Consider the following 15,786-nt stretch of genomic DNA (forward strand, 5'->3'; position numbering starts at 1 on the left):
ATGGAATGTATTACTTAATACACTTGGACCTTAGTTTTTGTATCTGTAAGTTGGAGAAAATGCCTTTTTTTTTTTTTTTTTTTTTTTTGGTATTACTATCTGAAGTGCAGCATGAAAAGTGCTGTTGGGTACCAAAGTTGGGTACATAGTGGGCATTCAATTAAAAGTTATTCGTTATTACTGTTATTTCCACACCTACTTCCCCAAAATTTATATGAAGTATTTCACTGCCCCGATCCATTTATTCATACGCATCAACAATAAATCTATCTTATAGGGCACAGATATGAACAGGTTTCTTTTCTGGCCTAATACTAGTAGTTCCCGATTACTTACCGGAGCAAAGCCCAATCCCTCCCTGGGTTAAAAATCTTCAGGACCTAGCCCCATCTTTCCTCTCCAGCCCTCTCCCTCACTGCCCTTCTCCATGAATACCATTCTCCAAACAAACTGGACTTTTTCTGGTCTTCAAACATATCACATATTCTTCACCCCAAGGTCCAGCTCAAGTTCTGTCTCCTTTATGAAAATTGTTATCTTCCAACCAGGTATTTTGTCCTATATTATTGGTGTTTCTCTCTCTCTCTCTCTCTCTCTCTCTCTCTCTCTCTCTCTCTCTCTCTCTCTCTCTCTCTCTCTCTCTCTCTTTCTCTTTCTTTTCTGGTATTCAGTTATTTGTGCAAACCTGACCATTCCTGCTTATAGAATGGAACCTCTTCAAAAAGTGAAACTAGGTTCTTATGCTCTTTACATTTTGCTAAATGATGTGGCATGAATATATGTATTTTTCTTTATTTATTGATTTATGCATTCACTGTTTGATCTTGTATGTGCCCTGACCAGTGATCGAACCCACAACCTTGGCATATTGGGACAATGCTCCAACCAGCTGAGTTACCCAGCTAGGACTGTAAATATGTGTTTTTGGATACCAAGAAGACTTTTCCTTAGACATTCTTTTCACCTCCTTGCCTTCTTATGAAGAGGTGGAAATAGAATGAGGAGGGAAAGGTGTGTATTAGGTACTGATATAAACACTGCTGGCTGAACTTCCACTTGGAATTCTCCTAGGAGCAGCGAAAAGGCAGGGTTGAAACTGTCATCCTAGAAATTGATCAGGTAAGACTTTAAGATCTGTTGATCAATTGCAATCAACCTCTTGGGAAAACCTTTACCAATTTGTGAAGCTTGTCCATATTTCTTTTTTCCCCCAGAGCTATTTTCCTAAACTTCCAATTTCCTCTAAACCAAAGAATAATCAAAAGAGCTTATTTTAAACCCATAATTGAACACACAGGAATATACACACATATATGTAGTGCTATTTTATGTATTAGTTCATATTTGAGAATTTTATTTCTTTAAAATGGAATTTCTTTCAACCAACATTCAAGGCTAGATTTTTATAGGTATAATTTTCAGGCAGCACCTAGCGTAGTGCTTTGGATATAGTACAAATTCAGTATGTAATGGTTTAAAGAAGAATGGATTTACAGTGCAAAACTGCAGAACTTAATGTTGGTTAACTGCAGGGGGGAAAAGAATACAAAGTGAGTGTGACACTTGGGGGCTCAGCCCTTCCTCAATACCAGTTCCTTGAGAATAGAGGTGAGGTATCATTTTATTTTATACTAGAGGCCCGGTGCATGAATTCGTGCAAGGGGGCCCAATGGCCAGGCCGGCCTGGGAGGGAAAAGGAGGGGAAGAGGCCGAGGCCAGTTGGTGGGCTGGCCCCACATCCCGATCAAACTCCTGGTTAAACTCCCGGTGGAACTCCCTGTGGAGGGGACAATTTGCATATTAGCCTTTTATTATATAGGATTACTTGGTTCAGTGCCAAGTCCAAAGATACTTGTTCAAGTGAAAGAGTATCCAGGAATCAGAAATACTGGAAGCTTCACTATTCAAGCAAATTAGATGTAGTTCATACTGCAAAACTTTAAGTTCTTGTGATCCACAAGTAAGCTGAAACATAAGAAACCATTCAATTATTAGTCTCCATTTACGTTTCGTAACATCACACTGCTGGCCCTAAAATCCAGTTCCACACCCACTCTTCTTTCTACTGTTGAATATCACAGATACACAGATTTTCAGAAAGGAAAGGGTCGTTAGAAATTACCCAACTTAGTCTTTTTTTATTTTTATATTTATTTTTAAAAATACATTTCTTTATTGATTTCAGAGAGGAAGGGAGAAGGAGAGAGAGATAGAAACATCAATGATGAGAGACAATTAATTGATTGGCTGCATCCCGCACACCTCCCACTGGGGATTGAGCCCAAAACCCAAGCATGTGAACTTGGCTGGAATCAAACCTGGGACCCTTCAGGCCGCAGGCTGATGCTCTATCCACTGAGCCAAGCCGGCTAGGGCGAATCTTTTTTCAAAAATAAGGAAAACTAAGGTCTAGCAAAGCTCCTACTAAAAGCCAAATAATGTGGTTCAGAGTCCAGACTTCCTCTGAATGTCATTTTCAGCACACATTTTATTTGTTTTTATTTTTGCCTTTCTGAAAAATCTAGAGGTCAAAAAAAAAAATTCTAAGGCTCCCCTCAGGCCAGAGTTACTCATTTACATGTAGCCAGAGGGCAAGTTTTATTTGGCCCACTGTGGTTTTTATCCCCGCTTTAAAAAAAAAAAAAAAAAAAAAAAAAAAAAGCAGAAATATAGGAGGGTAAAGGGTGGTAGGTAAATGTTCTCATACTTTATTTTGTAACCCCTTATGGCACTGGTCCTTGATTCTAGAGCTCAACTACCGTAATGAAGAGATACTTTGCTGTTGTAGAAAGTACACAAGACTTATCAATTAGGGATTAAATTCTGACTCTATTAATCACTTAAAATGCAGCCTTGGCCATATTAACTTCTCTGAGCCTTAGTTTCCTCATTAGTAAAGAGATAATTCAGATTTGATGTGAGGAATTGAAAGGGACATATATCTAGCACCCAGTTGATGCTTAATAAGACGGAATCCGGTACAGCTGGGGAGTCCCATCTTCTGGGAGCCCCACGACTGAAGGCTCTCCGCTCTCCTCTGACCTCAGAGGCCTGAAACTCGGACCCGAGTCCAGCCCATACCTCCCGAGCCTCAATCAGTGTGGGGTCCAGGGCCCGCAGGAACTCAGCACGTTCTCTACCCCCAAGGTCTGCAAACTGCGGCTCTTTGGGCCCTTGAGTGTGGCTCTTCCACACAATACCACGGCCTGGGCGAGTCTATTTCGAAGAAGTGGCGTTAGAAGAGGTTTAAGTTAAAAAAAAATGTGGCTCTCAAAAGAAATTTCAATCGTTGTCCTGTTGATATTTGGCTCTGTTGACTAATAAGTTTGCCGACCACCGTTCTAGCCCAACCGTGTGCTTTGATAAGAGGCTGGCCTGGCCTTCCTCCCCGCCTCCCTCTCCTTTGCCAGAATCGGCCCAGTCTCAGCCGCTGCACTCGAATTCTCCGCGTCCTGCGGGAATTAATCTTTTCGTTTTCCCCATCCTTTTTAGCTCTTAGTTTTCAGGTTCTCATCCCCGCTCAGCTGCTCCAGGCCACATCCCTCCGTGGCCCAGGCCACACCCCGCCTGCCCTCGCCCTGCCTGGAGGGTGGGCTCCTGGGGGCGGACCCTGTTGCCTAGGAAACTGGGGCGGGGCTTGGGAAGCGTCCGTCTTACTTAGCGTTGGCGCAGGCGCTCGCGTCCTGGTCTCTCTCTCTCTCGCGAGAACTGCTTCCCGGAAGTTCCACGTCAGTCAGTCGGTCAGCGGGTCCGTGGGTCTCTTCAGGGACTGTGTGTCTCCGGTTGCAAGTAAGGGCGTCTGGGCTCGAACCCCGACAGAGCCATGGTAGGTGCAGACCCTGCTGGAGGGAGCACGGTCCCGCGGGCCGGGAGGCATTCCTGGGGCTCCTGGCCGGGGGGCCTTGGTGAGAAGCGGCCTGGGGTCCCTCGGTGGCCGCCGCCGCAGGCCTGCGGGGTCCCGGTCCGGTGAGAGTTGGTGAGGAGGCGGGGGGACCCGGTGTCTGCGGTAGCTTAGGGGAGCAGTGCCTGGGATTGAGGGGTCCCTGACTCCTCGGGTGCCCGGGGCTGGCGACAGAGTTCCTGACGTCTGCGGCGGGCTCCGCGGTGCAGGGAAACACAAAAGGCCGAGAACGGACTTCGTGGAAGGCTTTGGCATAATTAGCGCATTTCTGCCCATAAAACGGTTTCCCCTGGCCTGGCATTCAGGTGGAACTTAATCCCGGTAGAGTGTGTGCTGGCCACAGATTACGAGCTTAAGCAGAGAGGCGAAAGAGAAAAAGAAAATAAAGTGTATAATGGAGTCCAAAGTGGCATTTCAGATGCTTTGAGATTATGACTTCGGTGTCTAAGGGATAAGCAGGGTGAGAGAGTTCATAAAACCGGCCTGCTTTTCTGCATTGGCAAATATGGTGGCTGGTAAGAATGGCAGTCCACAGCACTTTTTTTTTTACGTGCACTGGGAAACCAAAAAATTTGTGTGACTTGTCTTATTGCAATCGTCTAAAACCAGACCGAGATATTCCCAAGGTATACTTATATGGGGTGCTGTGGAGATAAAGTCACTAATAAGCAATGACCTTAAAGAACATTTACTCTGGAAATAGAGACTGTATATATTTTTAAAGGTTAAGGATCCCATAGGAAAGGATACTTCTAGCTAAGGCAGTGGTTGGCAAACTCATTAGTCAACAGAGCCAAATATCAACAGGACAACGATTGAAATTTCTTTTGAGAGCCAAATTCCTTAAACTTCTTCCAACGCCACTTATTCAAAATAGACTTGCCCAGGCCATAGTATTTTGTGGAAGAGCCACACTCAAGGAGCCAAAGAACCTCATGTGGCTCGCAAGCCTCGCAAGCCGCAGTTTGCCGACCACAGAGCTAGGTTACTAAGAAAGATCATATTGATGACAGAAGCATTTCAGCTGAGTACTAAATGAATCCAGCTTTCGGAAGATGGAGGGAGTAATTTAGAACTGAAGGTTCAGTATGAGTGTTTTAATCATCTTCGTTTTCCAGAGTGCCTAGTACAATGTCTCATCCCAAGTAGTCACTTAAATGTTGGGAGAAATATAAGCAAGAGATCTTGGCTGTGCTTTTGAAACTAGAATTTGTGCATTGGCTATAGATAAAGGTATACTGGGGTTGCCTGGCCAGTGTGGTTCAATGGTTAACCTTTGACCTATGAACCAGGAGGTCACAGTTCCATTTCCTGTCAAGGCACATGCCTAGGTTGTGTGCTCTATCCCCAGTAGTGGGCATTCAGGTGGCAACCGATCAATGATTCTCATCATGGATGTTTCTATCTTTCCCGCTTCCTTCTTCTCTGAAATAATTGTATTTTTTATTTTATTTTTTCAAAGGTGTATTGAGGTTCCTCAGTCTCTTGTCTCCCTTCCTGGAGCATTGTTTTTTAAATAATCAGTTATTTAAAACATTTTAATGATAAAATATACACTTGTAAGTGTCCAATTTCCTCATTTAGTAGAGGAAAAATATGAGATATGCTGGCTTAGTGAAAGCCCTCACCATGGTTCCTGGTACATAACAGATACTTCATGTTTGTTAACTGTGAAGAGATCAGAAAAAGTTAGAAATCTGTGGTGATAATTAATGGGGCAAAATTCAGAAATGGCTGAAGTGTAAGGTCCTGTTTCCCTGAATGAGCAAAGAATGTGGAGGTGATGTTTGAAAGTAGAAGGTTTGGGATGGAGAGGAAGGTGTGACAGTGGAAACATTTTTGTGGTGATCATAGAGAAGAGCCAGGAACTCAGATCTTTTCAAGTAAATTAAGAGGTATAGGTTGGTGGTAAAAGTAGAAAGGCATGTATAGACCTAAGAACAAAGTTCGAAGTAATCAGTGACCCAAATTGGATACAGATGCCAAAATATGAATAAAAGCCTTGTGAGGTGTTTGCTTTGTCTCGGGAAATGCTCTCTGCTGAAATTATCTAGTGATTTTAATTTTATGTTGAAAAGTAATCTTAAATTCCCGTCCCATTCATGAACACCATGGATGTTCACAAAAATAAAAATTTGATGGTAACTCAACTTGCCAGATAAACTTTTAGTGTTTAAAGCCTGTTGAAGGGGAAATAGATTTCAAATCAGTCTTCCTCAATTTGCTTTTAAAAGAGAGAATTAAGGGTACTGTCATAATGAATTAACTTTTCTCCTGAAATGGTATCTTTGGGGAGAATTAAGAAATTAGTTATTTAAATCATTTTCTGTTTTGTGGTTTAGACGAGGAATCCAAGTTGAAAAAAGCAATTTTAAACTATTAGTATTTTCTGGCTTGAGGGAGTATTTTAGTTCTTGTTTAAAATTGTTCTACTTCCCATTAGGTTCCCGTAACTTAAGTTCATTAAAATAATATAACCGTTCCCATTTGACTCCAAAGGCCTTCCTGGACCTAGATATAGCCCATATTGATCACAATTACATTGTCTAGCATTATTGCCAAAATAAATCTCCTTTTTCTCCGAAGAACTCGATTTATTTTTGTTGAGGTATAATTGACATGTAACATATTAGTTTCAATATATAATTAAAATACAGCAATAGTCTCACAATATAGTGATTAGATATTTCTATGTGCATATTGTGAAATGATCATTATCACAGTAAGTCTAGTTAATATCCATCACAATACATAGCAACTTTCAAATATGCAATGCAGTATTATTAATTATAGTCACCATACTGTCCCCATGACTTAATTTATAAGTGGAAGTCTGTACTCTGACTTCTTCACCCATTTCGCCAATCCCCTATCCCTTGCCCCTTGCAACCACCCATGGTTTCTCTATGAGCAGATCTATGAGTTTGTTTTTATTTAATTCCACATATAGTGAGATCATACAGTATTCGTCTTTTTCTGTCTGACTTATTTCCCTTAGCATAATGTTTAAGACCTGTTTTCCATAGTGGCTGCACCAATTAGTATTCCCACCCAGCGTGCACAAGGGTTCCCTTTACTCTGTATCCTCACCCGCACTTGTTATTTCTTGTATTTTTTGATACAGCCATTTTTGATATAGCTTATTGTGTGGTGGTGGTTGACTGTTTGGTCTTGTTTTTTTTTTTTTTTAATTCGCACCCAAGTATATGTTTTACATATGTATTTATTTATTTTTATTTTTAAATTCTCACACAAGGATATGTTTTTATTGATTTGAGAAAGAGAGAGACATATCTATCAGTTGCCTCCAGTACATGCCCCACTTGGGGATTGAACTCACAGCCAACCGTTTGGTGTACAGGATGACACTCCAACCAACTAAGCCACCCAGCCAGGCCTCTCCTTGTGGTATTTGACTTGCATTTCCCTGGTGAGCGGTGATGTTGAGCATCTTTTCATGTACCTGTTGGCCATGTGTGTTCTTTAGAAATAAGTCTATTCAGATCATCTGCCCCATTTTAAATTGGATTGTTTATTTTGTTTGTTTTGCTCTTGAGTAGTATGAATTTTTAATATGTTTTGACTATTAGCCCCTAATCAGATATATGATTTGCAGTTATTTTTTCCCATACAGTAGGTTGCATTTTCATTTAATTGATGGTTGCCTTTGCTATGGAGAAGCTTTTTAATTTGGGTAGTCCCACCTATTTATTTTTATTTTCATTGCCTTTGTTTTTGGTATCAGATTAAAAAATAATATCTGCGATAGTTGTCGAGGAGCTTTGTTCCTATGTTTTCTTCTAGGAGTTTTATGGTTTCTGGTCTTACATTGAAGTCTTGAGTCAATTTTTGTAAGATAGGAGTTCAGCTTCATTGTTTTGCATGTGGGTATCCAGTTTTCCCAACACCATTTATTAAAGAGACTGCCTTTCCCTGTTGTGTATTCTTGGCTCCTTCATCATAAATTAGTGGCCCTGTGCATGGATTCATGCACATTGATAGGAAATTAATTAGAAGGTGGCCGACAAGGCGGGACTGGGCGAGATGGGCTGTTCACACCCTGGAGCCTAACTCCCATGGTCCCTCCCTGGCTGGCTGCACCTGGGGCAGGCCCGCAGCTCAAAGGGCATCTGGGGAGTGAGCGGGGTCCCTTCGGCAGGTGGGGTCCCTCCGCCTGGCATGTGGGGATCAGGCTGAAACCGGCTCTTCAACATCCCCCTAGGGGTCTGGGAGTGGGAGAGGGCGCTCTGCAGAGTTGCTGTCTCTCGGCAGTTCCTGCATTGAGCATCTGCCCCCTGGTGGTCAGTGCATATTATAGCTACTGGTGGATTGGCTGAGATCGCTTAGCCTCTTGTATCTATAGATTGCTTGACTACATATATGTGTAGGTTTATTTCTGGGCTCTCTGTTTTATTCCATTGATCTGTCTGTTTTTATGCTGATACTATACTGTTTTGATTAATACTATAATTTAGGGTTACTAAACAAAGACTTCATGAATAACACTTCTTAAGAATGTTTTCTTATGTGATACTAATGACATTGGCAAGAATTTGTGATTTAGTAGATATTTTTTTATTTTTTTTACTAAATAGAGTATAAGAGTCTGAAAATGTGGTCTATGATCTTGTAGGAGTCCCCCATATTTTTTCAGAAGGTCCACAAATTAAAATTGTTTTCCTAATAGTAAGACACTATGGGCTTTTTTTTTTTTTTTTTTTTTTTTTTTTTTTTTTTTTTTTTTTTTACTGTGTTGCTATTTATAACATATATCTGATGCTATAAAAGTAATGAAAGGTGAAACTGTCAGTGTCACCAAATTGTACTGATAGTGTATTTCTTCACTGTCACACAATTTTTTCTGAGGAGCCAGTTTCATTAAGAATGTCATTGATGAAGCAATAAAAATTATTAATTTTATCACATCTCAACACTACATATTTTTAATTATTCTCTGTGATGAAATGGGAAGTATGTGTGAGGCACTTCCGTTGCATACTGTTTAAGTTGTTAGCTTTACTTGTAACAATGACTGACAGACTGTGGTTGCTCAGACTTGATTATTTGGCATACATTTTTTAAAAACTGAAACATTTGGGTTTTTGTTCCTAATAATAAAATTAGAGCTTTTCAATGAGTTAGAATTTTAGAAAACTTTTATCACTGACCTTAACAGATTTTTAATTCTTAAAAAAAAAAAAAAAATCAGTTGAAGTTGGTGGTGATGTTAATGAATGTGATTTTGATACCGTGTAGTGAAATATGTCAACATGTGGAAGATCTGCATAATTCAGTGAACCAACTGTTTCCAAATGATGAGTGTGCATGATGTTACAAAATGATGCATGGCTCTATTAAAAATACAAAATAGACCAATGGATTTTAAGTAACAAAGAATAAAAAGTTCATTTGTATGGTTTCAGATTTTACATTGCAAGTGACCTTTAAACAACTACCACTTGTTAAGCATTGGTGTTGATACCAAAGAAGAGTATCCATAGTTATTTTGGGGGGGGAAAGTTAAAATATTTCTTTTTAACTACATATCTTTGTGAGCCCAGATGTGTTTTTTCATATGCATCAACCAAAACAACATATTATAACATATTGAAAGTCTAAGCAGATATGAAAAAGCAACTGTTCTCTATTCAATCAGAATTTAAAGTTTTGTAAAAATGTGAAACATTGCCACTCTTCTCACTAAATTGTTTTGAAAATATAATTAATTTTCATAAAAGTGTGTTATTTAACATGAAATGGGTTTATTGTTACTTGAACATGACTTAATGCATAAATACTTTAAGTTGTCTTAGTTTTAACTTTTAACATGGTAAATATCAGCAGATATTACTCATATAAAAACGCCTTATTGAAGTGTGAACTTTTTTAAGAGTATAAATGTGTCCTGAGACTAAAATGATTGACAACTTCAGCTATAAATTTAAATATTTATATTTTTTGTGTATATAAGTGAAGAAGTAGAAGAATTACCTTGTGAATTTCTTTGCTTTAATGCAGGTAACATGCATTCTGGGTTTTTGTTGTTTTTGGTCTACTTACCCATCCAAACGTTTAAACTTGAAACTACAATTTAGCAAAGCAAAAACTAAATTGTTTTGTAAGCCTGTTGTTTATACACTGTTTTTAGTTACGCTCTCAAACATTTTACTTGACATAGCATTTTATTTTATTTTTTTAATGTTGTTTCTTCTTAGCCTCTACGACTTGATATCAAGAGGAAGCTAACTGCTCGGTCTGATCGAGTTAAGAGTGTGGATTTGCATCCTACAGAGCCATGGATGTTGGCAAGTCTTTACAATGGCAGTGTATGTGTTTGGAATCATGAAACACAGGTAGGAACTTTTAAGGGCTTTATTGAAATACTGTTAGACTATGTTTATAATGAGAAAGAAGAAATCTAACAGAGTTCAGTAACTATGTTTAGAGTGCTTTCTCAAATTGGTACAAAGTATTTTCAGTAAAGAGAAACATAGCTTGTTCTAGGCTTGTATTATACAGTATTTAAATGTTAAAATATGTATGTAGCATTAGCTTTTCTTTGAGATTAAGGAAGCCGACACCAATATGAGTACTTGCTCTAAAGAAAGTAATTATAATACTCAATTTTCCATTTAGTGAGTATTTTAACAATCTCAAGAATGGGCTTTTAAACTTTCTTTCTCTCCCAGTGCTTAATATGGTATGTAATTAACTTTTAAACAGCCACACAAATTTTAAATTACATTAGAGAAATATTTGTAGTCAGCTTTTGATTACACATATTAGAATATGCATTTTACAGAATATTTGCCTTAAATGCTTTTGTTCTCTTTCATATGAGTAAATAATGTATCCTTCAAATTAGCTTATCTCATATTTTCTAATCTTTCTTGACCATCCTTAATCTTTTTATTTCAAAGTTCAGAACAATAGTCAGCACTTTGCCATACAGTTATGTCTACTTATACAGTAACTAGAGGCCCAGTTCACAGAATTTGTGCAGGGGGGATCCCTCCCCCTCAGCCCAGCCTGTACCCTCTGCAGTGTCTCCTAGTTTTTTTTACCTTAATCCTGTGTATATTACTCCTTTTGGAGCAGCTTGAAGGAACATCTACATCACTGTTTCTCTTTAGTTATTTCACTAAAAAGAGAGAACATTTGTATGGAAGCATATGCTAAAGTGTACAAAAGAATTGTGTGGGGTTTTTTTTTTTTGTGTGTGTTTTTCTTGTGAGATTATCTTCTGAGTTTATGGGTTTCATTTTAAAAAGAAGAAACTAGGAGCTATTTCATTCAACAAATAAATACTTATAACACACTGGTTGTTTTCCGTTCAGTGTTTTAGATTGGGAATATAGTGGTGAACAAGATTCCTGCTCTCAGAGAGCTTAGCAGGAAGGATTGATATTAAACACACAATTATGAAGGTTCTGAGCTATTTGGGCGGGTTTCCAGGCGGAGGGAACAGGAGTAAAGGTAAGATTGGGAGTGGCCAAAGAGGAAACTAGAGAAGTAGGGAAATGCTGGAGCACAGAGGATCTGGAATTTCATCTTGTGAACATTCACTTTCTTTTATTTTTTATAAGTATTTTAATTTTGAACCTGTTGGGAGAAAAATGATTATTTCTTTTTAACTTGACTGTTGAGCTTTCATATTTCAGCCTCATAATATTTTTAAATTAGATGTTTAAAATAAAATAGATTTTTCAGTTATTTTCCCATATTCAAAGTGTATATTCTTGTTAAATTTTAAAGACGCTGGTGAAAACATTTGAAGTATGTGACCTTCCTGTTCGAGCTGCAAAGTTTGTTGCAAGAAAGAATTGGGTTGTGACAGGAGCGGTAAGTAATTCTATGAATTTCTAATCCCATTTTCTCAATTGGTCAAAGATTATGTAAATGAGTTGCAGAATTCTGATTCTTTTTTGTTTGTTTGTTGAAAATTAGTGCAACGTTTTGAAGCATGGGCTTTATATCCCGAGCCTGTAGTATATTTTTTTCATGTAATTTACTTCATAGCCTTAATGATAGTCTTTAAATTTCCATTTCCAGGATGACATGCAGATTAGAGTGTTCAATTACAATACTCTGGAGAGAGTTCATATGTTTGAGGCGCACTCAGACTACATCCGCTGCATCGCTGTTCATCCAACCCAGCCTTTCATCCTCACTAGCAGCGGTAAGAGGTGACCCCTTTGGCCATGTGCATCTCTTTGAGCAATTTATTTTCATTCACGGAGACATGCAATTCTTTACTGCCGCTACAAGAAGAGTTCTAATTCGAAACAGCCTTTAAACTATTTAAATCCATTAACTTGATGTTGATGCTGCGTACTTCTTATATTTTAATGAAATATCAACTCTATTTAGGATTTGTGTAGCAGAATTGCTTCAATTCCTGCCAGGGAAGATCTGAAGGTCTAGGTGCTTAAACATCTGCTGAACAGAAAGCTCATTTACATGCTGATGAGGGAGCTTTTGGCAGATTGCCACATACCTTAGTCAGTTTTACCTTTATGTTCAGACTAGTTTGCTCCTTGGTATTATGTATAAAACAGTAGGCCTTTTGGAGGGCAATTAAAACAAATTGCACTGAATTGGTAATATCTCTTTGAAATATTTTTAACTTAAAAATTGAGAAGTAATTAAAAACTTTTAAAACCAATCTTGTAGTATAAGAGAACTGCTTATTCCCTAATAGTCATTGCCATTGCCATCATTGTTCAGTTATAGTTATAGTCTTTTTTTTTTTTTTTTAATGTTTTTATTGATTTTTTAGAGAGGAAGGGAGAAGGATAGAGAGATAGAAACATTGATGAGAGAGAAGCATCATCAATGGACTGGCTACTATACGCCCCTTCACAGGCGATCTAGCCTTTAACCCAGGCATGTGCCCTCACCAGGAATCGAACCAGTGATCTCTTGGTTCCTAGATCAACACTCAACCGCTATACTACACCACCTGGGCCATACTTCTATTCTAATCGAACTTGCATTACTCTTTTGTCATCCTGTAAAGCTCAAAGTCTGTCTTAAATTTTTCCGTGAATTTTTTATATTTGTTATTAGTAATTTATCTTATCTCTACTTTTCTGTAGAGAATATTTATTCTTAAAATAAATAAGGATTTTGAAATATCTACTTAAATTTGACACTATTTCTGTAAGTCATAAAATGATTGGTGTTCTGCTGCCTTAAAAGGCGCAGAGATTTTTTTATTTCTGGGTGAAAGAAACAGAAATTGCAACTAACCTGAGACTTGTCTTTGGCCTAGATGACATGCTTATTAAGCTCTGGGACTGGGATAAAAAGTGGTCTTGCTCACAAGTGTTTGAAGGACACACCCACTATGTTATGCAGATTGTGATCAACCCCAAAGACAACAATCAGTTTGCCAGCGCATCTTTGGACAGAACCATCAAGGTAGGGTGTTGACTGTTGTGTCAGTTATCATTATTGGTGAAATACAGTGGCTTCAGGTGTCTTACTCCCTGCTGCCCAGAAAATTGTTCCCATCTTTGACATTTCTCTCAAAAACTCATTTTGAAGTCAAAATAGGACTTCATTTTGATCCAGAAAGGTATATTCTGTTTAGAAAAAATATTAATGGCAGCTCAGTGTTCTTAATGAAGAGGTGTTTTTCCATGTGGAAGCAATATTTTGTAAGACTTTTAAACCTCTACAAACCCAGAATTTTAAAATTGCCCACATTGTCTCTTGGTTACTATTTCCTCTCCTTTTAGTGTATTTGTTATTGATGTCTGCTGATTATGAATCTGTTTATTATTTGAATTTTATCTGCTTCTATTCTCTTTTTTTCTTACTGTATTTCTCCATATTGCTGCCAGTTAATTTTCTAAAACATGGATTCTATCTAATCAGTTGCCAACCTATGGATGAAATTCAAGTGCTTAATGTAGAATACAAGGGCTTCTCAGCTAATACTATGAGATGTCTCTTACAACCCTGGTCTAGCCACCGTTCTCTATAGTTACCATGAATGTTCACAGATCCTTATCTTATTTAGCTATTCCCTGTGCCTGCAATACTCTTTATTCTCCCTTTCTGATTTATTTTCCTCTGGTGAATTATCCTTCAAGGCTTAGCACAGTGATTTACTCTGAGAAGATCTCCGGACATCCATGCTCGTCCCATTCATTCCATTGCCTTTTGCCTCTTTTAATGGCCTTCACATTGAATAATAAATAATGTGTCTTGGAAATTTTTATTCCCTGAAATGTTGATGTTTGGGGCAGGAACTATGTGTCACCCTCCTTCCCCGAAAAGATGCTGAAAATGTGTTGTAGTCAGTGCACTCATTTTTTTTTTTTTCATAATATTTAAAATATCTCTATGTGCATAGACTTAAAATGATATATTGCATTAACTTTTGCTTACACGTGTATACTTATATAACATTTTTTCTTTTATACATAATATATGTTTGACAATTTAATTATTATTAAATGTTAGGGTTTTGATTTGTTTAATATATTTTTATTAAAACATTTGTTTACACATCTTTATATTTCTCACAGTGTCTTGTTTTGTTTAGGGTTTTATTTTGTTTAATATATTTTTATTGTTTTCAGAGAGGGAGTAAAAGGGAGAGAGATAGAAACATCAGTGATGAGAGAGAATCATTGATCGGCTGCCTCCTGCATGTCCTCTACTGGGGATCAAGCCTGCACCTGGGGCAGTGCCCTTGACCGGAATCGAATCTGGGACTCTTGAGTCCGCAGGCCAATGCTCTATCCACTGAGCCTTACCAGCCAGGGTGATCTTAGTGTTTTGATCTTATATTTTATCCTTTCACTGCATTGTCCTTGCTTTTGACATAGATTGGAAACTTTGAATTAAACTTAGTGATTAATTTTTTTTCATTAAATTTGGTATATCTTGAGAATTGTCTTATCTTTAGCTCTAGTAATTTGTTGTATACAGTACTTGGTAAACATTTGTTTAGACATCTTTATATTTCTCACAATGTCTCCCAATATATTTGGCACTTATTAAATATTTATAAAGATAGTCAGTACCAGTGCTGTAGTAATGTTTGATTACTTTTCCATACTTTCACTTAAGCAGTAATTTTCTCCTTTTATAGAGCTTATTAAACTTCATTAGCTTTATATTACATTTCTCATAAAATCATTTCCTACCCTTAAAGTTTCTCAAAGTGGATCACCTGGTGTGTCTGTTAAAAATCTAGTTTCCTAAGTTCATTGTAGAGCCACTAAATCATAATTGCTAGGGATTAAAGCCTGGAAATTGGCATTTTCAGATCACACCATAATGATTCTGCCTCCTGGAAATTCAGGGAAAGTGAGGAAGAACAAAAGCAAATGGGTGGAAAAAATTAGCTTCTCTCTCCTGGGCTTTCACATTTTACATACTTTGTCGGAGGTATGGTAGAGCTGTCTCCTGAAAAGCAAGACCCCATACTGACTGGCAGATGCTGTTGCTCTCTGAAGGTGTGGCAGCTGGGCTCTTCATCACCAAACTTCACGTTGGAGGGACATGAGAAAGGCGTGAATTGCATTGATTACTACAGTGGTGGCGACAAACCATACCTTATTTCAGGCGCAGATGACCGTCTGGTTAAAATATGGGACTATCAGGTACATTTCTTTTATAACTTTACTTTCCATATATTAGATGTGCTTCTTACTGTTTCTTATAGGACAGTTAAACTTGGATTGTTGAACTCTATTCATCCTATATAATAAAAGTCTAATATGCTAAGTGTCTGATCGTCCGTTCAACCAATCTAAGCATAATATGCTAAAGATATGGTAAGGCCACTCAACTGCTCTCTATGATGTGCACTGACCACCAGGTGGCTGCTTCTCTGACCAGTAGGTTAGCTTGCTGCTGGGGTCCAG

At 38.1% G+C, this 15,786-nt stretch overlaps 1 protein-coding gene across 1 annotated transcript in view; it reads left to right on the forward strand.

Moving 5' to 3' along the window:
* The first annotated feature begins 3,679 nt into the window (after positions 1 to 3,679).
* COPB2 (COPI coat complex subunit beta 2) overlaps positions 3,680 to 15,786 on the forward strand; it is a 28,406-nt gene continuing 16,299 nt past the window's right edge. The window contains exons 1-6 of the mRNA XM_084901768.1: positions 3,680 to 3,826; positions 10,117 to 10,254; positions 11,657 to 11,743; positions 11,954 to 12,080; positions 13,176 to 13,324; positions 15,376 to 15,522. Of these exons, the coding sequence (XP_084757894.1) occupies positions 3,824 to 3,826; positions 10,117 to 10,254; positions 11,657 to 11,743; positions 11,954 to 12,080; positions 13,176 to 13,324; positions 15,376 to 15,522 (651 nt within the window). The 5' untranslated portion in view covers positions 3,680 to 3,823. The remainder of the gene's footprint in view (positions 3,827 to 10,116; positions 10,255 to 11,656; positions 11,744 to 11,953; positions 12,081 to 13,175; positions 13,325 to 15,375; positions 15,523 to 15,786) is intronic.

Source organism: Pipistrellus hanaki (assembly GCF_964339955.1).
Source record: "Pipistrellus hanaki genome assembly, chromosome: 13".
NCBI classification, from domain to species: Eukaryota; Metazoa; Chordata; class Mammalia; order Chiroptera; family Vespertilionidae; genus Pipistrellus; species Pipistrellus hanaki.